Here is a 25,921-nt window from a genome sequence, read left to right as displayed (position 1 = left end):
AACTCCTCCCCACACTAGTAACACACAGCCTCACGCACGCAGCGTCTATTTTCGGAGTGCTTTTGGTGCGCCGCCTCCCAGGCAGCGCAACATGGAGAAGCCACACGCGGACTGCAGTAAAAGGTTTGGCTTTTCATTGTCGGCTGCTGCTTTTCTAGCGGCTAATCGTGTGGAGAAACTATGCTGACAGACAGACAGAGGCAGAAGGGCTCAGTTGTGTGCGCGGATTGACTGTGTTCGCAGCCCCCGTCAGTTGCAGCCAGAACAATCTACATGGCTCTGGGCTGCAGCATGAGCGGGTTCACTTTGATCACGGCTATTTCAGGCTGTGTATTCCTGACATTTCTGTAATCTGGAGAGCACTGTCGCCACCTAAGGGTTCTGTAAAATAGGTTATAGACCTCCAATAGCTACAATAGTTGTACAGGAAATGCGGAAGGCTTTGATCGACGTCCCACCGTCAAAAAACGCATTGGACGTCGAAAGACGTCCGTGGCACTCTACGTCACTATTTAATTGGACGTTGAAAGACGTCCATGGCACTCAATGAGTTAACCGACTAATGGTTATTCATTCCCTAGTCCAGAGTGAACTATCATCTCAGCAGCTGTCTTTGGCCAGCAGTGTGAGGGTTTCTCTCCATCATCTATCCAACAAGAGACACTGAGGCACCAGACCAAGACCTGGAACCTACCCCAGACTCAAACCCGAACACAGGAAAGAGTGCTTCTGTGAATGTGGAGTGGAAGGTGTGGATGTGGATCAGTGTGTCAGAGGAAACACTGTAGAAGGACAGAGAGCCAGCAGGCCAGTCCAGATACACTGCTACTCTGTGAGAAACAGAGGAGGGGGGAGGTATGAGTGTTCTTCTGTTATTGTGACTGGGAGAGTAACCAACATCAGAGAAGTCCAGACTCCAGGACTTTTCATTCCCTCCAATCCTACACTCATCACCATTTCCTTCCCTACTGATTCCTCTGTAAGTCACTCCTATATCAACCTTTCCTTTCCAATTGACCTCCCAGTAACAGCGACCAGTCAGACCATTTCTACACAGCAGCTGAGGCCAGTAATTAAATCTCTCTGGGTGATTAGGATATCGCTGCTCCTCTGTCACCAATGTCACCTTTCTGTTGTTTTCAGACAGGATGAGGTATGGGTGTGCTGTGTATGGGTCCAGTGTGAGTTCACAGGCATCTGATGGAGAGAACAAGACTTAATACAGCAGCAGATTCCAATCTAATACACATGTTGTGTTTATTATTGGTTGATTTATTAACAGATTGAATCTTCATTTCTTCAGTTTCATGGTGACACATTTTGTCAGCTATATTTTTGATTTGAATGAATAGATGTAGAAACTGAATGTGCTTTGTTATATGAATCAAACTAAATTACACACTTACACTTCATCAGACCTGGTTTCAACCACCGCACTGCATCTTGGTCCACACTAGGGCAAGGCGAGATAAATAAAGTCAGACAGCATAATCTTTGTGACTCTTTGATCATGAAGAAATAACCTTCTATGAGTTGATTTTACAGACGCTGTTACTCATATCCTCCATTCAACATGAAACAATAGTCCCCTGCTATTCAACAGCTCCGTCCACACTGAATTTATGAATCAGAGTGTATGTTCATATGTTGATAAAAACTGGAGCATAGCGGGATTAAATGACCAGAATGATTCTGTAGTACAGACTCTGTATGGTAACAGACCAATATGGCAGCTCCCATCGCCTGTGTTTTCAGTGTACTGGACACCAGTAACACCAGTAAAAAGATGCATCAATTTATCCATCAGATTTTAATAAACCTCCACTCACAGCACATTGTTTTACTGAATCCACTCTCAGATTCAATACAACACCCAAATGTTTTAAGTAGTGAGTTTGGTTGTAGAAACTCTCCTTAAAAACGGAACTGTGTGTGAACTAAACAGAATGAAGCTCCAATGAGGAGTGACAGCTGTATTTAGGTGCAGTGCGGATGCAGCCGGTCTGAGAAAATGTGCGTGACTCTCAGGCAGCCTTCTTGCAGATGTTGCCTCTCCATACCTGAGAGAGTCCAGTGTCCAGCGCAGCTTCATTCCCGAGGCCCCTGGACCATTGTAGCTCAGGTCCAGCTCTCTCAAATGGGAGGGGTTGGAGTTCAGAGCTGATACCAGAGAAGCACAGCCTTCCTCTGTGAGCAGACAGCCTGACAGCCTGCACAGATATATATGTATAGAAAATCGAAAAAACACCTTTTTCAATGTCAGAATTGAGACTTTGACTATCAATTTCTCCAAAATGGCACAGTGAAAATGGCCCATTTCATGACAGTGTATACCCAGGGGTGTAGTGTACACAAATATGTCAGTCATGGTCTGGGCTTATGGAGCTATGTGATTTTACAGTACTTTACAGAAAATCGAAAAAACACCTTTTTCAATGTCAGAATTGAGACTTTGACTATCAATTTCTCCAAAATGATGATGAAATGAAAATGCTTCATTTGATGACAGTCTATAGGTATAGGGATATACTGTGCCCAAATATGTCAGCCTTTGTCTGAACTTATGGACCAATGTGATTTTAAATCTACTTTAATCTAATAAAGAAAGACGATTACAGGGAATAATGATTTTCCAATGGCTTCTGTGTCGAGAGCATTTATTTAGCTCAGAGGTCTAGACTGGAGTCAAATTGTGCTTTTATTTTGAAAAACCAGTCCCGGAAATGCTTGCTTTTCCCCATCTTGTTGATAGCATCAACATGCTAGTACCAAGCGAAACTCCTGCTACGATCGGTCAATAAGGTAGGACTTTTGTGACATATATATATATTTTGTAACAACAATCATTCCATACACTATGTGTGTTGTAATGTCAATCTAGTGTGGTAAAGTAAATGTGACAAAGGATCGCTGAATTGTGACACTCGACTTTTGAGCCCGCTCCGAACACCGGTGAAGCAGCGGTACCGTTACAGCATGAATAGATGCACATCAAAATCCAAGTGGCGGCTGGCTTGACCGTGGTTTCGCAAACGACGGCTCAGTTGACCGGAGTATTTAAAAAAGGGAGGAAGTAGACCCGGCCAGCTACAGACCTATAGCGCTCCAGAATTTTAACAGAAAAGTAATCACTAGCTAATAATTTAGCCAGCTACCCGGCTAAATAAACATTTGTCATCCATCATTCATCCTGATCAGATGGGGTTTATCCCAAACAGGTTATCTTTGTCCAATGTCAGGCGCCTCCTCAACACCATGTACGCAGATCCCAGTAAGACCAGTGGTGCAGCGATCACTTGATGCACAGAAGGCATTTGATCAGGTTAAGTGGCCTTATATGTTCGAATCACTGCACAGATTTGGGTTTGGCAAGTCGTTTATATCCTGGGTAAAGCTCATATATGCTAGTCCAACATGTTCAGTTATATCCAATGGTGACAAGTCAACCAGGTTTCCACTACTTCGCTCGGTCCAGCAGGGGTGCCCCTCTCGCCTGCCCTCTTTGCTGTTGCGCTCAAGCCCCTTTCCTTAAAAATACGTAGTCACCCAAGCCTTGCAGGTCTGGAGGTCGAAGGTATTGAGACACATTAGTTTGTATGCCGACAATGTAATATTATACCTACGCAATTCAGAAAAGTCGATCCCCCCTCTCCTAGAATTAATCACCTCCTTTGGTAAGCTGTCTGGTTACACAATTAACTGGACAAAGAGTGACTTTATGCCCCTATCTGATGTCTTCACTCCGTGTCTGTTGAACTGTACAGTAACATTGATTCTGACCTGAGAGTCGCCAGTCTACAGTTTTGACTTCCCAGTCCAGCAGAGAGCAGCTTCACTCCTGAATCATGCAGGTTGTTGTTACTCAGGTCCAGCTCTCTCAGACTAGAGGACTGGGAGCTGAGAACTGAGGCCAGAGATTCACAGCTTCTCTCTGACAGCTGACAGGCACTCAGCCTGAAGGACAAGGAGACATGTGGAAATATTTATGTTCTGTTATATTTCATGTCATTGTTGTATTATTTCTACTGACAGACTGCATTGATGAGGCTGACTGACCATTATATTTATTGTCATCATTGTATTATTTCTACTCACACATTGTTTTGGTGAGGCTAATTGACCCTTTATTAATGTCATTATTGTATTATTTCTACTGAAAGACTGTATTGATAAGGTTCTGGTCTACAGCAGGTCCCAGTGTGTTTGCATGGTGCTGTATACTACACTGTAGGGATGTCACAACACTAGAATCTCAACTTCGATACCGATACCCATGAAAATATTGATACTTGATACCATTTTCGATACTGAGGGGGGGGGGATGACAACACATCAAGAGTCATAAAAAAGAAACAAAGACAGATGAATGGACAGATGGACAGACAGACATACACTTCTCCATAATCAAGGCCTGTTAAAGCTCATTAACAACTTTACACTCACACAGCAGATTACCCCTGCTCTAGTCATCAGCCTATCAGGAGAACACCTTGAGCTTGTTGAAGCAACAGATACCCACCAATGATAGGCAGGGGGTAATCAGTAGTCTGCTTGATTTTTCATTAAGAGAAAGCACTGCTGGTATACTGTTCTAAATGAGTATTGTATCTGTTTCAAAGTTTTAGTATTGATACTTATTGATACTATCGATACCTGTTGCAAATTAGTATTGTATGTTTCACATTTTTAGTATTGATTTTTATAGATAATAATAATAATAATAATAATAATACATCGGATTTATATAGCGCTTTTCCAAGTGCTCAAAGACGCTTCACAATACAAAACAATACAATACAATAACTTAAGAATAGAGAAGAAAATAAAGAAAATAAATAAAAGGTGAGAGAGGAAGGAGTTCATGGGTTGAAAGCAAGGGTGAAAAGGTGGGTTTTGAGGGCGTGTTTGAATGATGACAGAGTGTCTGCTTGGCGGATATGGCTGGGGAGGGTGTTCCAGAGGGTGGGGGCAGCTGCAGCGAAGGCCCTGTCGCCCCAGGTCCGGAGCTTCGTTCTGGTGGTTTGGAGGAGGTTAGCATCTGCGGACCTGAGGCGACGGGTAGGCGTGTGGAGGTGAAGGAGGTCAGAGAGATAGGAGGGGGCCAGGTTGTTGAGGGCTTTGAAGGTGATGAGTAATAATTTGAATTGAATCCTGTACGTGATGGGGAGCCAGTGGAGATCGTGGAGGATGGGGGTGATGTGGTCGGAGCGGCGGGTGGAGGTGAGCATGCGGGCAGCGGAGTTTTGGACGTATTGGAGTTTTTTGAGGGTTTTGGTGGGTGTGCCGTATAGGATGCTGTTGCAGTAGTCCAGTCGGGATGTGATGAAAGCGTGAGTCAGTGTTTCGGCAGCAGAGAAGGATAGTGAGGGGCGTAGATGGGCAATGTTCCTGAGGTGAAAGAAGGCGGATTTGGTGATCTGGTTGACATGCGGGATGAAGGAGAGGGTGGGGTCGAGAATGATTCCAAGGTTGCGGACTTGGGTGGAGGGGGTGACAGTGGAGACGTCAATGTTGACAGAAAAATCCTGGGTGGAGCGGGTGAGGGAATTTGGGCCAATGATGATGATTTCGGATTTGTCACAGTTGAGTTTCAGAAAGTTTTTTTGCATCCAGATTTTAATGTCAGAAAGGCAGGTGATGAGGGTGGAGTGGGTGGCGGCAGTGATGGTCTTGGTGGAAAGGTAGAGCTGTGTCTCATCTGCGTAACAGTGGAATTGGAGGCCATGTTTACGGAGGATGTGCCCAAGTGGTAGGATGTAGAGGATAAATAGTAGGGGACCAAGTACTGAACCCTGGGGGACACCGTGGGGGACTGGGGCAGTGGGGGATTTGGAGTTATTGGTGAAGATGAATTGGTGTCTGTCGGAGAGGTATGATTTGAACCAGGAGAGGGCAGTGTCGGTGATTCCAATGGTGGACTGGAGGCGAGAGATGAGGATGGAGTGGTTAATGGTGTCGAAGGCGGCGCTGAGGTCGAGGAGGATGAGGATGGAGAGGGAACCAGAGTCCGCGGAAAGTAATATGTCATTGGTGACCTTTAATAGAGCGGTTTCTGTTTCTCCGATACTATCGATACTTTTGACAACGCTACTAAGCTGACGGGAGCACTACCACTGACAGGGAAACTGTTTTCATTCCCATTGTGCCGTCCATGCTAACAATGTATTCACACATGATCAATCATCTACGGTGATTGGACAAATAAATCCACCAAATGGTACATGCTTTGTTACACCGCACGAGCCATAAAAAAAGAAAATAACGTGGATATAAATTAGAAAACAATTAAACAACAAGTGGATATAAAATAATAATACAACATATAAACATGAGAAACAAGATGAAGATGTGAGGAGAGACAAAAAAGATAACAAAATGGCACAAACTTAAGTAAATAAAAGTGTGTTTTACAAAGACTTTTACAGATGATAGTAAAGCGCAGCCTCAGACCCTCAGGAAGGCTTCCCACAGTCTGGAATCCATGAGGACTAAAGTGAAACCACCTTCAGTGTTGAGTTTGGACTGAGAGTCAGGAGGACCTGAAGATCTCCATGGTGTAATTCACGACCAAAACTACCCTGCTTTAAATGTGTTAAGTGACATTTTAAATTATGAATTCTCTATCTAACTGGTAACCAGAGGACATAATTGGGGAGATGATGATGTCACATTACCACTGGTTAACACCTAGCTCCTATATTCTGGATCAGATGAAGATGTGACACTGAATTATGCCTGAGAAGAACAGAGAGAGGTGCGTAATCTAAGTTCATGATATCAGAACATGGATGATCTTCTCACTGAGCTTCACTGATGTGTATGAAGCTGGATAAGTAAAACTCAAATCATGATGTAAAACATACAGGGCTACCTTTCCAGATTCAGGAATCCTGTTTTGATAGAATGGACCTTAGTTTAGAGAAATGTCTCCAATCAACTGAGAAAAACTCTATCTGATTTTACCTGAGACTCTCCAGTCTGCAGTGTGGACTATCCAGTCCAACAGAGATCAGCTTTATTCCTGAATCTTGCAGGTTGTTGATACTCAGGTCCAGCTCTCTCAGATGGGAGGGGTTGGACTTCAGAGCTGAGGCCAAGAGTTCACAGTGAGTCTCTGACAAGCTGCAGCCACTCAATCTGAATAAAGAATAAAGCAAATAGCTTTCAAATAAAATATTCCTGAAAGCTTTCAACAATTCAGTGTTTCATAATCTCTGACTTCTGCATGCTGTCAGTGTGTGAATCAGCATCATGTCGGCCTTATATAGTCTTTCCATCTGAAAGCAGACAGGCTGTCACACCTCTGTCTCAGGGCTGGTCCATTTTCCTTGACCAAATTCTGTCTTTGCCCACATGAATAAATCTGCAGTTTCGGCCCTAAATTCCAAGTTGTTTAAATTAAGTTAGGGTCAAGTTAGAGTTAAGATAGGGTCAAGTTAGAGTTAAGATAGGGTCAAGTTAGGGTCAATTTGAGTCAAGTTAGGTTCAAGTTCCCCATCCCTCCAATCGTCTCTACTGAAGCAACAGATGAGCGTGAATCACTTTTTTTTTATCAAGTCCAGGAAGCTACACCCCAAGGTTGGTTCTGCTACAGTTCACATTGAATTACATTTATGAACAATTCATTTTTACCATGAAGAAATTACCGTACATCAGGAAGATCAAATGTTGCAGACATTAATGCCATATCACCACGCTTAATGTGAAAGATACAAGAGTGTACTAATATGGACACACTTGACTTTTGAATTCCTGAAGATACATAGGAATATACATTATAATACATTGTGTATCCATAGTTTGATCAATACCTCTGTGATTATGTATTCTATATTTACATTCTGGGTAGTTACCACAATAAAAAAAATCTCTAATTTCTTTATTACCCCAACACTCTCACATGAATGTTTTGCCCTCAATAAATTGAGGCCAATTTTGAGCCACTCCTGTATCTTTAAACTATAGAGAATATCATCAACAAAGTTCATCTGATGTACTTCATCGTTATTCATTTAAATACAAAAGGATTGTGTGAAAACGAGGATAATTTGAGATCTAAGCCTCTAAAACCAGATCCTGTCGGATTTCAGGTGGAATGACTATACAAACGTCCTCAAATTATAATATTCATATCAACACATTATTAAATATGATGGCTGACGTGAGAGTCTCCAGACTGCAGTGTGGACTCTCCAGTCCAGCAGAAAGCAGCTTCACTTCTGAATCCCGCAGCTTGTTGTCACTCAGGTCCAGCTCTCTCAGATGGGAGGGGTTGGACTTCAGAGCTGAGGCCAGGACTTCATAGTGAGTCTCTGCCAACCTGCAGAACCTCATTCTGAACAAAGAATAAAGGATCTCAGAGTTGAGACTTCAGAGCTGAGGTCTCTGAGAGTTCACAGCCAGAAAGTCTGTTTATAGATTTAATATACAATGATTATTGAAGCAGTGCCGAGACTAGCATACCAATAAAAACGTATAGTCATCAGTCATCAGAACAACAGTTAATATGGTGTATGTTTGAGGAACTATAGTTATCTCTCGTGTCGACTCTCTCCAACATTGGATATATCTATCTATCGTGATTAGCGGCAGCTGACGTTGATAACACTTTAAGACATAATCACCTCACCTGTTGGTGAATCACTTCACACCTGTGGGTGATTGGGGCGGAGTCCTGATTAGCTGCAGTTTCAATCAAAAAAATCACCACTGGTGATCCGCGGGTGCCCCCTAGTGGTCCGCGAGTAGATTTATATTATATTTCCTTTTCTTTACCTCACACTATCCAATCAGAGAAATGTTTACATTTTCTGGGAAACTCAAGGTCAAGTCACGATGCCTATAAAGGACTATATGTATTTTTTCACCCTGAATCCACGCCACCACCACTGACTCTCTACGACTTACGCTTGCGGAGATACGTCCACTCTGCCTGCAGGGCTACAGGAGAGAGACAGAGTACAGCGGGTGGTTGGGAGTTCCAAGTTACTGACCAAACACTATTTCAGTAATTGCTGTCAGAATATAGAGCCATTTAACACTTATTTGAACACAAAAACATCACTGAATGCAACTTGAAGATGGCAAAAGATAGCCGATTTGACTTTGGCAACATTGCATTTATTGAACTTGAAAAAACTTTCTTTGAACTTTGAAATTTGAACTGAACAGGAGAAATAAATGTAAAAAAAAAAAAAAAGTAAATGGACTAACTAAAATAAATTACATGTATATATTTTTTTATATCGGTTATCTTGTTTTCATAATTGTGGGAAGCCAAAAATTAGATTAATTGTACTGCTATTTGTCATTTAATTTGCATGTAATTTGTAATTTACAGTTGAAGTAGTAGGACTATTGTTTTTGGGAGGATGTTTTGGGAGTTAGGTGGTTTTTTTCATTGGTCTAAGTGGTCCTTGGTCTGAAAAAGTTTGAGAAACACTGTTATAGAGCTATTCAATGTCAGCTGTCGCTAATCAGGATATATCCCAAACATATGGAATGTGTTGATAACTTCGGTTACAATGTAACCAACCAATCTTTATTGTAATTCTGATGGTCAGGTATGAAGGTTGCTCTACACTGTTCTATTGGTATTCACATCAGGACTAACCGAGCTTTCCTGCAGTTCCTCACAGCTGGGATCAGTCTCTGTCGTCCCTCCACAGATGTGTTGTAGGCCTCCAGGTCAAACACATCCAGAACCTCCTCTGACATCTGCAGCATGTAGGCCAGAGCTGAGCAGTGGATCACAGAGAGTTTCTTCTCTGATCTGGTCTCTGACTTCAGGAACTGCTGGATCTCCTGATGTACTGACTGGTCGTTCATCTCCATCAAACAGTGGAAGATGTTGATGCATCTGTCTGGAGAGATTCCGGAGCTTTTCATCTCCTTCAGGTTGCTGATGGCTCTCTGAATGCTTTCTGGTTTGCTCTCTGTCTGACCCAGCAGCTCTCCTAAGAGTCTCTGGCTGGACTCCACTGAGAGGCCATGAAGGAAGCGGACAAAGAGGTCCAGGTGGCCATTTTTACTCTTCAGGGATTTGAGCATCGCTTTCTTCAGGAAGACATCCAGGGATTGTTCACTGTCTTCTCCCAGGAATGCATCCAGTACCTTCTTATCCCTGTTTGTGTGACAGTGGAGCATGTAGACAGCAGCCAGAAACTCCTGAACGCTCAGATGGACAAAGCAGAAGACCTTCTCCTGGTACAGCCCACACTCCTCTTTAAACATCTGTGTGAACACTCCAGAGTACATTGAAGCTGTTGTGATATCAATGCCACACTCTGTCACATCTTTTTCATAGAAGATCAGGTTCCCTTTCTCCAGCTGCTCAAAAGCCAGTTTTCCCAGAGAGAGAATGCTGTCTGTAGTCGAGTGTGGATCTTTCTCAGCTCCCTGATACGTGACGTCCCGTTTGGACTGAACCAGCATGAAGTGGATGTACATCTCAGTCAGGGTCTTGGGCAGGTCTCTTCTCTCACTGGTTTTCAACACATGATCCAGAACGTTAGCTGTCATCCAGCAGAAGACTGGGATGTGGCACATGATGTAGAGGGTTCGTGAAGTCTTGATGTGGGAAATGATTCCACTGGCTTGCTTCTCATCTGTGAATCTCTTCCTGAAGTACTCCTCCTTTTGTGGGTCAGTGAAGCCTCTCACCTCTGTCACCATGTCAACATACTCAGGCGGGATCTTACTGGCTGCTATAGGTCGTGTGGTGAACCAGAGGCGAGCAAGGGGAAGCAGGTTACCCTTGATGAGGTTTGTCAGCAGCACGTCCACTGATGTTGACTCTGTAACATCAGTCAGGATCTCGTTCTTCTGGAAGTCTAGAGGAAGTCGACACTCATCCAGACCGTCAAAGATGAACACAACCTCGAACTCTTCAAATTTGCAGATTCCTGCTTCTTTGGTCTCAGGAAAGAAGCGATGAAGAAGTTCCACCAAGCTGAACTTTCTCCCTTCCAGCACATTCAGGTCTCGGAATGTGAACAGAAATATGAACTGTATATCCTTGTTGGCTTGGTCTTCAGCCCAGTCCAGAGTGAACTTCTGTGTTAAGACTGTTTTCCCAATGCCAGCCACTCCCATTGTAATCAGTATTCTGGTTGGTTTATCCCTTCCCGGTAAAGGTTTAAAGATGTCTTCACATGTGATTGGTGATTCTGGTCTCTGGTTTCTGGATGCTGCTTCAATCTGTCTAACCTCATGTTCATAATTGACCTCTAAACTCTCTCCCTCTGTGATGTAAAGCACTATGTAAATCCGATTCAGAAGAGTTGACTTTCCTGCTTTAGCAATCCATTCAAACACACACAGATACTTTTTCTTCAGGCTTTTTTTGTGTTCACGTTGACACCCAACAGGAGTTTCTAAATGAACAAAGAACAGATGAAATCAATGAGAGGTGAGTAAAGAGTAATGCAAACATGGACTGATAATTTACACCTCACATTCCCAACTTCTTGGACTCTATTCAGCTCATTACTGGTGGGTGGACAAGCAGGTCCTGACTGGGTGGAAGGTATATGATAGCTGTTGTAGAATTGTTTATTATTACTCAACCAAGAGTTTCATGCAACCAATCTGATTCTTTAAGGATTTGGCTGGTGTTTTTTTTATGCATTGCCAACAAATCCTATGAAAATAACAAACTAAACAATGCTTTTGCTTTGCAAATAAGTCGCGTCCATGTAAAAATATATAATAAAAACTCTGTTGTGTTTAAAAAAAAATCACACAGCCTCTTCACCAAACAACTTAACAAGCTGGCTGTAAACACATTTGTGATCTCAGGAAAGTAGTTCTACCACCGAAAATAGAAGAATTTGTTCCCATTTGAATTTGATTTGGTAATATACAACAGCCTGACTTTTCATGGTAACAGGTAATGATTTTTTTTAAAATTGAAACTATGTTTTTGTGAACTGTTTAGCTGTTTAGAAGGCTGTTTGTGCCGCTACGCGTAGGTCATGTCCAGCTCTTTTAACATGCACTAGCTATGTTTTTAAACTTTTCTAAAATATATAGCCATCTAAAGTAAATAAAGGCTTTTTACTTTATGCCAGAAGAGTGCCTTGGACCTTTCTTCTTTTTTTAACCTGTTTAGCTTACAATCGGAGCCAATGATTTCTGGGTTGACGGCTAAAAACAATACGTGGGAAGTCAGAACTTAACAGTTGCATTGTTGATTTCGTTATTTTCATAGGATTTGTTGACAGTAAGCAATGAATGCATTATAAAACACCATGCCTTATCCTTTAACAATCTGTTTTCACTCCCAACTCAAATACTGATGATAGGACCCCTTTTTCATAATTTTTCAACCTGCAGCCCAATATAGTTTTGTAGAACTCCCACAACATCTGAATTCAACGTCATGAGACCGTAGCAAAAAACTATGTCATGCAATGGCCGGTGGTTTATGTTCAATAATTATTTAAAGGTCCAAATTCGTGCAGCTGTATAACCTCTTAAAAACGTGTGTCTCTGGTCCATAAAACATGATTCTGGATTAATTTGTCGAAAATATAGCAACCCCGTTTGTCGTGACGGAGTTGTCCCTTCCTCGTCCCAAGAATGGTCTGTATCTATAATATATTCAGAACTAACAGTTCCCATTGGCCGCTGAGGGAGAGCCCGCCCCAGGCTCCCAGTGGCCAATCAGATTAGCGTCTGTGGACCAGCACGCTAGGTTGTGTCTACAACTAACGCTATCGTTAACTTAACGTTGCTACGCTAAAGAGGACATCTCAAAATGCCTAGACTTACCGAATGCACCTCCGCAGTTGCTGGATCACGTACAGTTGGCGTCGCTCCAGCTAGAAGTGTTAATTTTGTGGCTATAGACAAAATGGTGCAGGTAGCTTGTGTGAGAGAGACCCGCGCAGTATGCGTGAGGAAGCTCGTGACGTCCCAATTCCCCTCTGGGCAAACGAAGCGTTTGGGGGTGTGGCTTGGAGGAGACTGCAGGGGGAAGCTGGATAGGGACAAATCCAACTGTGGCAGTTCTGAGCTTGTGACCACTCATTACAGGGAGGGCTGACAGCAGTATATATGCATTTACAAGTAAAAACAGCTTTTGCACGGAATGGGACCTTTAACATAAAACACGAAAGTGTCCTTGATAACTTAACTTTGTCAGTTTTGGATGATAGCGGAAACAGCTACATTAGCGTGCTCTACCCAATACCCATGATCCTCGGCAAGCATTATGATGGTGAAGCAAGACACCAGATAAGCCATAACATAACCTACACAACCTATGACATCTAACATTTCTCAACACAAAAACACAAAAGTGTCCTTGATAACTCAAGAATATGATAGCTTAATGTTATGGCCATTCGTTTGAATTATTTAGTCTATTTAGTTTAGTATTGTGTATTTGCAGCGTGTTTATTTCAACAGATTCTCATTCCCAGTGCATCAAAATATGTCGATTTGTCACGCCTCCTCAGTGTCATTATTGCCGACGTGAAATGGTACCTTTCCTGTCATATGTGCACATTCCTCCAGGCTCCAACACAGACACCGGCTCTTCCTGGTTCCACGGCTATTGCAGCTACCGGCCTGGTAATGTTTCACGGGAGCCACGGCTTGAATTGCCGGTTAAGATTAGGCAAGCACAACAACTTGGTTGGGTTTAGGCAAGTAAAACAACCTTAGGTTTAGGCAACAAAATCTAGTTGGGGTTAAGGTTATGGTTTGGTTTAGGGTCGGGATTCGAACGAGCTCTCTCATGACAAGAAAGTTACAACTCAGAAACAATACAGGTCTACCACTCCCACCCCTTCTCCCGAGTGCGACTTTGACCTATTTAAACCTCAGACTGTTATTACTGCTGGGGGTCACCACGAGACGGTCCAGCGGTCCTTCTTCTGCATATTCCGATGCAAAAGGTACCATTTTGCACCGAGGGGGCATGACAAATCGGGGCATTTTGACGTTTTGATGTCCCTCACTTTTCATCTGCTCTGTCTCATCCTCCTTGCAGTCCGGCCTGTCCTCCTCTCTGTTCAATATCTTGCACAGCACGCCGAGCATCTCCACCTGCACATCATGCTGCTTCTCCTGCACGTCGAGTGCCTTCACCTGCATGTCGCGATGCTCCACCTGCACATCATGCTGCTTCTCCTGCACGTCGAGGGCCTTCACCTGCAGGTCGCGATGCTCCAACTGCACATCATGCTGCTTTTCCTGCACGTCGAGTGCCTTCGCCTGCAGGTCGCGATGCTCCACCTGCACATCATGCTGCTTCTCCAGCACGTCGAGTGCCTTCGCCTGCAGGTCGCGATGCTCCACCTGCACATCATGCTGCTTCTCCTGCACGTCGAGTGCCTTCGCCAGCAGGTCGCGATGCTCCACCTGCACATCATGCTGCTTCTCCTGCACGTCGAGTGCCTTCGCCTGCAGGTCGCGATGCTCCACCTGCACATCATGCTGCTTCTCCTGCACGTCGAGTGCCTTCGCCTGCAGGTCACGATGCTCCACCTGCACATCATGCTGCTTCTCCTGCACGTCGAGTGCCTTCGCCTGCAGGTCGCGATGCTCCACCTGCACATCATGCTGCTTCTCCTGCATGTCCAGCTGCTTACTCTGCAGACTGCAGGAAAGCACTTTTAAGTGGTTGTCAAGAGCATCGTGCACCTCGCTGAAGTCGCCTCTGTGGCTGCTGCACTTCACCATGCGTATGCACAGGTTGGCTGAGGTGAACTCCTTGATCAGCTTCTCAGCCGACATCAGGGTTTTGAGGAGCTCTTCCAGTGCTTTGTCCATGTCCCGACCCTGCCGCTGCACCTCATCCACCAAATTCTGCACCTCTTGGACATGCTTGGCAACTTTCTGACAGCGCTTCTTATTGGCCCTCACCTGCTCACACAGGCTGTAGATGGATGTCGCTAGACTCGCTACCTTCAGGATGAGGCTGAACTCCATGACCAGCTGGAGAGACAGAGTTAGCACAGAACGCAATGGAATGCATTAATGTCCGTCTGTCTGTCTGTCTGTCTGTCTGTCTGTCTGTCTGTCTGTAAGAAGTCAGCTCAGATCCAGGAAGTGGAACCCGAGCAGGTCGACAGGCGACACTTTTCCATCTACTTCAGCCAGAGAGAATCGGAGCTGTAGGAGTTTTTACCTGTCATTCAGAGGGTGACGCTGAGGTGAAGCTGAGGTGAAGCTGTCTCGTCTCTCCCCATCTCTCTCTGTCACTCTCCGTCACTCTCCATTACTCTCCATCTGACAAAATGAGTTTGACATTTACCTTTCAGCTCTTCCCACTTCCTGTTCCTATTTAAAATTAAAGGCCCATTTTTTTAGCATCAATATTGGCAGCCATAGCGATGTGCTGTATAATGATTGTCTGATACAGACAAAAAGACTCAAATGATTAAAACTGTGTCTCAAGTCCAAGTCATGTGACTTGAGTCCCACCTCTGGCACAGGCTAAACTAAAAGTTGATTTCCTCATGCAGTCAGCTGGACCCGATTCTGGCTCAAACAAAAACTACATTCATGTCACAGTGTTTTGCAAGGTGAAGTTTTTGTTCATCTGTTGGTTGCAAATTCCATGCATTTTCCTTAACCCTCATGCATTTCTAAAAGTCGCGTCACACTATGACGTTTAATTAATCTACTGAATTTTGACAAAAGTTTGCCTCACTGCAGCCTACAGTCAATTCAGAAGTCTGTCACTATATTTTTCAAAATATACTAAATCGATTAACATTAGCATCTATATATTGTAGTGTGATCATAAGACCTACCTGCTATAAAGAAAGAATGTTTCATAGCACTATACTGTATATTTCCCCATATACTTCCACCAACAGGATGCGGGGGCTTTGGAAACAGTCTCCCTTTCCCAGCATCCCTGAGTGCCTTATCAATAGGGTCATAGATACTGTCTCCAGACCCTGTCCGAAAAGGGGGGGTCACTTCCCCCCTTTCTTCTCCTTCCTGAAGTCAAGCTGACTCTCTGAAGATAACTCTTCAAAGAGTCAGATGGGTGACAACAACTGAAGTGGTGAGTCTTCTGGGAAAGGGACAGGGTGTGTGTGTGTGTGTGGGGGGGGGGGGGGGCATTTTCAAAAGAATGTTCAATAACTTTCTGACATGCAGTCAAACCAGTCATGTAGGCTATTGTGCATCTGTTGTGGGGCTGTTTGCCAGACCAAAATGTTGTGCAAAGTGCAAATACCTGAACAGTGTCATTAAAACTGACAGCTGTCTTGATCAGAGGCCAAAAGCTCTGATATGAATCATGCCTCGTAAATCTGAGGCAAATTAATTTTTGCACAATGGCAAGTATCTGGAGCAACAGAAACAAAAAACATACAATGACATAAAACCCACAAACTATGCATACGCATACTGTAGCTTAATCATATTTCCATGTATAAAATGCTGCACCCTGCTTTCGCCATGCTGCAAGAATTTTGCAGAATATGGAGGAGGAAGTGTTTGGAGAGACAATTCAATGGTTGGGTAGCAAGGAAACTGTTCCACCTTTGTTTTCACCTCACGCCCTGATTTCCTGTATTGCTTTCATTGGCTGTTGCTCAAACTAATGAGGCTATGGCCAGTTCAGATTTTGTGCCAAGAATTTAAGTTTGAGAATGTTGAACGCGCCTCTGAACTGTCCCGATTTAAATCAACAGGCCTCTTCTTGTCCTCCAGTATGCACACAAGGAATCAGACAAACACAATTTACTTGTGGGTTTTCCTATCAAAAATGAAAATCTCTGTTTAATCTATCAATAGAGCTGATAAAATCTTTGAAAACTGTATGAACCGTAGCTTTCTTTTCAGGGCTTTTTGTGGTACTAGAGCCCGACCGATATATTTTTGAGACCGGTTTTATCGATTGTAGGCGGGGGGAATTCATCGATTACAGATAGGCAGCCATTATAGTGATTTTGTTGTATGCCAAACATGCCCCAATATTGACATTCTCTAGATAGGATGGTAGATATCACGTGTTTCAAATCGGTCAAATGAGGCTTTCAATATATTGCTGTAATTTGTACTGTGTGCACATTGATTTTCTATTTCATCCAATTTATTAACAAATATCACTAACATATTTGACAATAAATTTGGGAAAAGCACAACAGTTAAATTGTTGGGAAATGTTTAAGTTGTATTACCTCCCTCTCTCTGCCTTCATGCTTGTGAGGTTGGTTTGGCTTCCTGGCTCAGGAGCAGCCAGTGGGTGGGTGTCAGGAAACTACGTGCAACTGGGTAGTTGTGGCTTCTGCAAATATGATGTCATTGCCTCAACTTGTGAGAAGGTAAACCATGCAGCTCCCCATTGGTGCAGGCAAAATGTCACTGGTTTTTACTGCACAAACTGAGCTGGGATAAATAATGATAAAAGGGCATTTTCACAGGGTCACATTTTGGAACCTTCGACTTAAAGGGATAGTTCACATTTTTTAAGGTCTAGCCCTATTTGATACTTACCAATGATGATGTTGATTGGTAGAGTTCTTTCTCAGCACAATCCATGATATTCCTCATAGTAGCTCTGGAAAGTTGTGTTAAAAACGAATGCCAGGTAGCTGGATCACTGAAATTTCATCCACACTTCACACAAAGTAAATTTCACTGAGCCGCAGGAGCGTGACCCCATTGATCTTACATTTCATTTTTGCTCAACTTTCCAGAGCTACTATGAAGAACAACATGGATTGTGCTGAGAAATAAATCTACCAATCAACATCATCGTTGGTAAGTATCAAATAGGGCTAGACTTAAACAAAGTGAACTATCCCTTCAATATGACCTCAATAATAGAATGAATGAATGAATGAATGAATGAATGAATAAGTTTATTTCGGTACATATAAAAGACACCGAAAGGGTGTAGGTAGAAGCAAAGCTTATACTGACCTACCCCTTTTACCTTACAATTATATGATTCTCACAACAAATAAATAAGAAATAAAAAAGAGCAAAGAACAAGATTTGAAATCAATCACAGTGACACTCATTGTCACTGTGTTTTCAAAAGCGTTTTCAATAACTTTCTAGTCTCGCTCGCCAGCCTCCTCTCCCTTCCGTCCGAGGAGTCTGGCGCCGCAGGTCTCCATAACTGGGATAAACCCTCCCCTGCTCTACTCTGCTCTCCCATTTGAGCGACTGTTTCGGTGGCAGCCGGATGTCCGCTCCCGGCTTATTACAAGCTCTGTCATTGGCTCCGACCATGTCAATCAGGCTTCCGCTCCCTCCTCCCTGTGTGTCACTGTAGTGCCCTGCCGCCGCAGTGAAAACAACAACTTAAACTATTTTCCAAGGGCACTGCCGCTAAGCGCAGCCCATCGCAATCCCACTATGGAGACCTGCGGCACCAGACTCCTCAGACGGAAGGGAGAGGAGGCATTTTCAAAAGAATGTTCAATAACTTTCTGACATCCAGTCAAACGTTAGGGTTGTGCTACAACCCGGGTTTTACGAGTGAGAACGAGAGCTCTCACTAGTGCCTACAACGCTGCGACGCAGCCCTATGGAAGACTGTCATTTTGCTCCAAAATTACTTTTCATTAAAACCGACCACCCACCCGTAGGTGGCGTGGTACCCCCCTGGGGCTGACACGGATCCACGTGACTATGTCACGTCCTGTCAGCCCAGGGATAATCACTCTAATTTCTTCCAGCCAGCTGAGATCCGACGCACCCCGTGACGCATCGACACAGCAAGGCTGGGTAGTGAGAGCTCTCGTTCTCACTCGTAAAACCCGGGTTGTAGCACAACCCTAATGTTTTACTTCGTTTCGAACTCAAGCTCTCACTAGTGCCTCAATTCAACCGACCTTGCTGCCGGGAGCACCCACAGGGCGACCCGAAAGGCACCGGTGAACCACGGCCATATGGCAACGTTTATGCCTAACCGAATGACATATTAGAGTGGCAACGATACTACTTTCTTGCCACCGACAGCACCGCGTGCGCGAACTGCGAACCGGACACGTCGAGACTGTAGTACCTGACAAAAGTGTGATGAGAGGACCATGAGGCCGCGGCACACATGTCCTCCACCGACACACAACGCAACAACGCAGAGGATGTCGCAACACCTCGCATAGAATGCGCCTTGATACCCTCCGGGGGAACCTTGCCCATGGCAGAGTATGCCAACGCGATCGCCTCCACTATCCAGTGTGATAAGCGATCCTTGGAAAGGGGTCCGCCCTGGGCCCTTTGCCCAAAGCAAACCAACAGCTGATCTGTAATGCGTAATGAACGCGTCCTGGCCACATAGGCCGAGAGCGCCCTTACGGGGCACAGCATGTGCAAACATCTCTCCTCACCCAAACTGAACGGCGGGGGACAGAATGCCGATAAGACTATAACCATAGACCTATAGCTGGCATTAATGTTCTTGGGCTGGTACGCCGGGTTAGGTCGCAATGTAACCCTGCGCCCATCGTCCCCAAAAACCATACAGGCCTGCTGCACCGAGAGGGCAATCAGGTCACCGACTCTCTTTCCTGACGATAAGGCCAGCAGCAGCGCGGTCTTTAAGGACAGAACCTTCAAATCGGCGGAGTCCAAGGGCTCAAACGGATGACCCGTTAGCCCGTCCAGCACCGTAACCAGGTCCCATTTGGGAAAAACGCACCGCAACGGCGGGCGCAGTTTACGCGCCCCCTTCATGAAGTGCGAGACCAAAGGGCACACCCCCACGGGGGTCCCTTCAATCCCCATGTGGCAAGCCGAAATCCGCTGACACTGAAAGGAGACGGGGATACACCCACAGGTGAATCCCCGCTATGGTTCAGCGCCCCCGACCGCACACCGCCCTGTTTGTTCAGGTGGGCGATCGCTGCCATATTGTCCGAGCGAATAAGCACATGGTGCCCATGTGTGAGCCGCTGGAAGTGTTACCTCCGCAGGCTGGGGGGACTGCGGAGGCAACGTTCTCTTTCGAGTCTGGCCGCACGCGGACTTGTCCGGCAGTGCGGTCCCCAAGAGAGCTCCCAACCAACAATGGGCCCACGGCGCCATTGATGGTGGGCTTGTCCTGAAGCAGAGCCCGGCGAATCGCCTTCAGCTCTAGCACGTTTATGTGGCGAAGCTCCTGAGCCTCCCACCGGCCGTTCGCCGAAAAATGCCCGCAAATCGCACCCCCTCCCCAGAGGGAGGCGTCTGTGCGAATCACCATCCTGAGCGGGACAGGGCCCCACCGAGTACCTCTCAAGAGGTAACGGGGGTCCGCCCATATGGCCAGCGCCTGCCAGGCCTGACCTGTCAGAGGAACCCTGCAATGACGGTCCCCGGCCGAGTCCAGGCGAAGCCTGAGAACCATATTTGGACCACGGGAGCATGTGTAGCCTCCCCAGCGGGAGCACATGCAGTGCTGAGGCCATCAGGCCCAACATCACTGTGCACTGATGCACTGACACCGAGGGCACAGACCTAACGTCCTTGGCTTGCTGTCCGAACCGTGCGAGCCTGTCGCTCTGGCGAAAGGCTCGCAGGAAGTCTAGCTCGAGCCCCAGGAAGGTCGCCCTAAGGTTTGCCGGTGATCGGTCACCACCTTGGTATGTTCCGTGGCACGGACCCTCGAGTCGGCCGCTAAGCGAACGTCATCGAGATATAGGAAGACGCGGATCCCCCTCGCGCGGAGGGGAGCCAAGGCTGTCTCCACACACCGTGAGGGTTCGCGGGCTCAAAGACATGCCGAATGGCAAGACACAGAACTCGTAAGCCTTCCCCAGGAAGGAGAACCTCAGGTATTTCCTGTGTCTCCTGACCACGTGGACATGGAAGAACGCACCTTTCAGATCCCCGGAAGTACGAAATCCCCCTGTCTCAACTCGTTGAACAGGCGGGGAAGAGAGCATTCGCAACGGGACTTCATCAGCGTCTTGTTGAGACGCTGAAGGTCCAATTTTGGGCGCATGGAGCCGTCCTTCTTGGGCACGATAAGTACCTGTGGTAGAAAACCCAAGCGCACATCTGCCTTGGGAACCGAGCGAATCGCCCCTCTGGCGAGGAACGAATAACCTCCTTCTGGAGTATGTCCATGGCCTCCCCCTCCACGGTCGGATCGGGGGTCCCGTCGAACGTGGGTGTGGGCCTGGCAAACTGTAGAGCGTATCCCTTCTGGAGGGTGCGCCGTAATGGGGACGGGGAACATAGATGCTCCCAGGCATCAAGCCTCCCGTCATGAGCATATTGCTGGGCACCGGGACCTTTTGATCCCGTACCCTGATGGGGGGGCGGGACGTGAGAGGCTACGCCCCCCCGCCGCATGGTCAGTTCCGTAGAAGCTGTGCATGCTGGGGGAGAACTTCTTACGCAAGCTCCGCCTACTGACGCGCTGTTGTATCGAAGTAGCCCCCCCCCCTCCTGCCGTGCGACTTTCGCAGGCTGGGGGGACTGCGGAGGTAACGTTTTTTCTCGAGACCGGCCGCACGTGGAGCTGTCCAACAGTGAGCCAACCGGTGGGCTTGACCTGAGCGCTGCCAACCGAGGCCAGGCCGTGGCCATGGACCAAGGTGCGCTGTGCCCCCTGCCAGGCTCCCTGCACTTGCAGGGGGCGCCCCAACAAGGGAGTGCGACCCATGGAGAGCTCCCAACCACCCCGGGCCCTGGGCACCAAGGGCGGTGGGCTTGTCCTTAGAGCTACAAGCCAAAGGCTGGCACTGAGCCCAGACCTTGGCGAGCTATAACCCCTGCTGGACGCGTAGCGCCAGCACGGGGCGGTACGTCTATTGTAGCGGGGGTAGCTCGCGCCCAATGTACACACAGATACTAACTGCATGGGTGCACGCCAGCTATCTGCAACAATACTATAGTTCTGTGCTAAACAGTACTAATGCTATCTGCACGTATGCGAGCTAGCTTTCACACTCTTTTGAGAGCGGACCTTGGTCCGCTGTCAAGAGCTTAGCTGCGGCCCTGGGCGTCGCCCCACGAACTGCTCCCTTGGAGGGCTCGCTCGTGAAGATAGCCCAGCAGCTGCAAGACCGAGGGTTCAAGGCGCCTGTGCAGCGTGCTCATGCCCAAGGCAGAACACGCATTTATCGTGCCGGTTCATACTCGGCCAATGCAGTGATACACACGGCCCATCCCCTCGCTGACTTTCCCTGCTAGTAGCAAGAGAAAGCCGGAAGCTAATCACTAATAGCAAGCTCCCGCGGGCCGCACCCTGTTAGCGGGAGTACCGTTTAAGCAGGCTAGCAGGCTAGCAAGAAGCACAGGCTAGACAGTAAGCAACCCGGAGGCTAGCGAACGTGCGCATGCAACGGTAACGTAAGCAGCAATAGCCCAGCCCGAAGGGGAGGCAACAATACCCACACAGAGGTAGTCGTTACCCTGTCTGGGGACACAGCCAGATAGCTGGAGTGCTACAAGCTAGTCCAGCTAGCTGCACTGAGCAACTCGCTAACTATCTATTTAACGTTACTCCTGGAGTAACGTGCGCGCTCTGACAATATAGCCGGCGCCTAAAACAAGCAAACGGACGCTAACGACACGGGTGCACGCTAGCTTATCCGCAAGAACCAGGCTGGCTAGCCTATGTTCTAGTGCTACACTGTAAGCTAACAGCACGTATGCAACCTAGCCTAACAGTTTTGAGCGCGGACATAAGTCGGCCCTCAAACGATAACGCTGCCCCAGCCAGGGGAGCGAAGCAAAGCTACACAGCGGCAGCAATAACCACTACACAGCGGTAGCAGCAGAACTACACGGCGGTAGCAATAAACAGTTAACTAGGGAAGATACTCTTAGCTTTTAGATGACTTGTTCCGACGCCGCTGGTGAAGGGTACAGGATCGGGTCCCCGAAGCCTGCTTTATCCCGTCCACGCAAACCTCTTGAGGTGGGCAATCAGCCGGAACGAGCCTAGTATCTAAAGCTATGTAAGAGAGCTATACTCAGAGTTAACCGCGGAGCTTTAGAAAACACGTCTTCTCAGCGGCTGGAAGAAAACGTAAGTGATTATCCCTGGGCTGACAGGACGTGACGTAGTCACATGGATCCGTGTCAGCCCCAGGGGGGTACCACGCCACCTACGGGTGGGTGGTTGGTTTTAATGAAAAGTAATTTTGGAGCAAAATGACAGTCTTCCATAGGGCTGCGTCGCAGCGTTGTAGGCACTAGTGAGAGCTTGAGTTCGAAACGAAGTAAAACCAGTCATGTAGGCTATTGTGCATCTGTTGTGGGGTTGTTTGCCAGACTGAAATGTTGTGCAAACACCTGAACAGTGTGTCATTAAAACTGACAGCTGTCTTGATCAGAGGCCAAAAGCTTTGATATGAATCATGCCTCGTAAATCTGAGGCTAATTCATTTTTGCACAATGGCAAATATCTGGAGCAACAGAAACAAAAACATACAATGACATAAAACCCACAAACACTGTCTATGCATACAGTATACACATACTTTATCTTAATCGTACTGTATTTCCATGTATAAAATCCTGCACCCTGCTTTCGCCTGCAGCAAGAATCTTGTAGAGAGGAGGTGTTTGCAGAGACAATTCAATGGTTGGGTAGCAAGGACTCTGTTCCACCTTTGTTTTCACCTCATGCCCTGATTGTGTAGTGCTTACTGCTTTCATTGGCTGTTGCTCATCCCGTCTTCAGGACTTGTCATATGCTGCTTAAACTTGAGACTATGGCCAGTTCAGATTTTGTGCCAAGAATTTAAGTTTGAGAATGTTGGACGCGCCTCTGAACGGTCCCGATTGTTTTCTTAGAATTTCACAGCTAGGACCAATTCTTTACTAGGAAGCTTTGGATACGGCCCCCGATCTCCATTATGCTCATGTAAAGATATAATAATAATAATAATAATAATAATAATAATAATAATAATAATAATAATAATAATAATAATAATAATAACAATAATAACAATAATCATAATCATAATCATAATAATATACAGGTAATAAGGCTCAGACAAAAGACAATAAACCTATCTTTCAAGTGCCATGCAACATGCCTGTTGCAGGTCAGATTTAAAATACAGTAGGTTTTGCCACTGATCACTATTAGCTCATATAGGGAAGAAATTAATCTGGGTTATTCTTGATTTAAGCGATGCAGAGGCTACAGTAGATGTGGCCCAATGTCCATGGGCCACCAGTTGCCCATCATTGATCTAAAAACATAACATAATAATGTATCTTAGAGTATTTGTTAATTAACAATATTAATACATTAATTTATTGACTTACCATGTTGTTTACTGGCCATGTTTGGGAGTGCAGAGTAGATGTGCTGCTGGAGTGTACTGTAGATGCAGACTGCAGTGTCTGTCTACAAATGTCCCTCTTTATATAATAGCTTCATGGACCAACCCATGCCCATGGGTGTGTTATGTCAGAAAATACTGCAGAGTCATCTAAAACATCCCATCCTGTTCACCCCTCCCTCCAGCATTTACAAGTCAAGTGGTTGCAATTCTTTTAAGCAGGTATGAGTGTGTTTGTGACAAATAATGAAATTGACTAGACCAGATCAGACCAGACCAGACCAGACCAGAATATAATATAATATAACTGTATTTTCAGGTGTGGAAATTTAGGCTAGATAGGCTAATCCTAATTAAAATTCAATGTAATATTCCTATAATTCCTATAATATTTCTAATATTAATAGGGACTTATAGTGTGTCTGTTGTAGCCTACTCAGTGACTTTAGAGTGACATTATTATAATTTGTTTTGATTTTTTAATCTCTTATTGCATCACTATATTTATGATATTCTGATATGGGGCTTTGGGGTTTATGCTGTGTGCATAGTAGGCTATGGCTCAAAAAATGTATTGGAGTTTTCAAAGTCTGAGAGTGGGAGCCTCCCTTCAGACAAAGTTGCCGCACCTTAGTTTACTTGCTTAATTTGGATACATTTCTGGATGCCTGGCCCTATGGGATCATGATTGTTATTTGACCCAATATAGACAGTCAACAATTGAGCCACGCGATAGCTTCCTCATATTGCTGTTTGACATAGGCTACATCAGATGACACCAAATAAATAAAAACAGGACTGTCATAAGGCATTTATGAGTTTCTGGTTCTGGGAAAGGAGGAGAAACAGTAACGTGATCTCCTTTTGATAAGTAATGTAATATTTTTTCACCTCCATTCACTGAGACTCGCTGAAACTGTTTGGAGCCCCCCTGGGGAGGCCCGCCTCCCACTATGAAAGCCTCTGGACTAACAGGTTAATTTACACCCCTCACGGAATACGCCCACGTTCCTTTGTGGAAAAATTGGGTGACATATTGTTGCCATTTCTTTTCTCTCTCCTGTCTTTCTTTTCATTTTTGGAAGCCAGATATTTTTTAGGAAGCTGAGAGACATGATGCTCCACTGGCACTCCTCACCCTCAATTCACTGCAAATACCAAATAGAAAATATGGATTGTTGGGCTTCTTCCTCACGGAAGACGCAGGCTACGGCGCTAACCCATACTGCTCCCGGGTGCCGTCCCTGTTCCGGCTGTCAACTGACTCTCCAGTAGTCACTAGTCTTTCCTGGTTGTCACGTAGTCTATTCCTATGAGTCACTGGCTAAGCCAGACTAACTAATAAAGAAAAAAAACATCGCATGGATGCAACTGGGACGTATCCTCAGGTCCTATAGACTTGGTGAGACGAGGGAGGAGCACGGCCGGGTGGCAACCCACAGAGCCCGGTCCCTCTACGTACCAGACCCCTCCCCCCCCCGGTCCCGGCAGAGTAGTTCCGGAGCAGCGGATTGAGTGGCCCTGACCACGTGACCACCTTCGACCCTTCCTAGAGGGCTGACCGTGGGTAGCTACTGGGATGTAAGTTGGGGCTTGGCCAGCCCCGGCTGGGTCACCTGGGCGAGGGTGTATGATGTTGCGAGACCCGAAACATCCTATGACCCCAGGGTACATCACTGAGGATACGTCCCAGTTGCATCCATGCA

The 25,921-nt window shown here is 45.9% G+C and overlaps 1 protein-coding gene across 2 annotated transcripts; it reads right to left on the bottom strand.

Annotated features, from left to right (window-relative positions):
* LOC310797309 (uncharacterized protein) lies at nucleotides 1-24,262 on the bottom strand. Of its 2 annotated transcripts, XM_083659680.1 has the most exons (11): nucleotides 24,199-24,260; nucleotides 17,467-17,589; nucleotides 15,140-15,240; nucleotides 13,968-14,946; nucleotides 9,614-11,375; nucleotides 8,162-8,335; nucleotides 6,964-7,137; nucleotides 3,781-3,954; nucleotides 2,061-2,210; nucleotides 1,407-1,453; nucleotides 1-1,197 (listed from the first exon to the last, which is right to left on the bottom strand). In XM_083659680.1, the coding sequence occupies exons 4-11, from the start codon at nucleotides 14,938-14,940 to the stop codon at nucleotides 647-649; spliced, it is 4,005 nt and encodes a 1,334-aa protein (XP_083515806.1). In that variant the 5' UTR covers nucleotides 14,941-14,946; nucleotides 15,140-15,240; nucleotides 17,467-17,589; nucleotides 24,199-24,260; the 3' UTR covers nucleotides 1-646. The 2 variants fall into 2 exon arrangements, with proteins under 2 accessions (XP_083515806.1, XP_083515805.1); XM_083659679.1 differs by lacking the exon at nucleotides 17,467-17,589 and having other exon boundaries at nucleotides 24,199-24,262.
* Between the last annotated feature and the right edge of the window lie 1,659 nt (nucleotides 24,263-25,921).

Source organism: Poromitra crassiceps, assembly GCF_964638095.1.
Source record: "Poromitra crassiceps genome assembly, chromosome: 23".
NCBI classification, from domain to species: Eukaryota; Metazoa; Chordata; class Actinopteri; order Beryciformes; family Melamphaidae; genus Poromitra; species Poromitra crassiceps.
The sequence above is the reverse complement of the archived record's forward strand: the minus strand, read 5'-3'. Positions and strand labels throughout refer to the sequence as shown.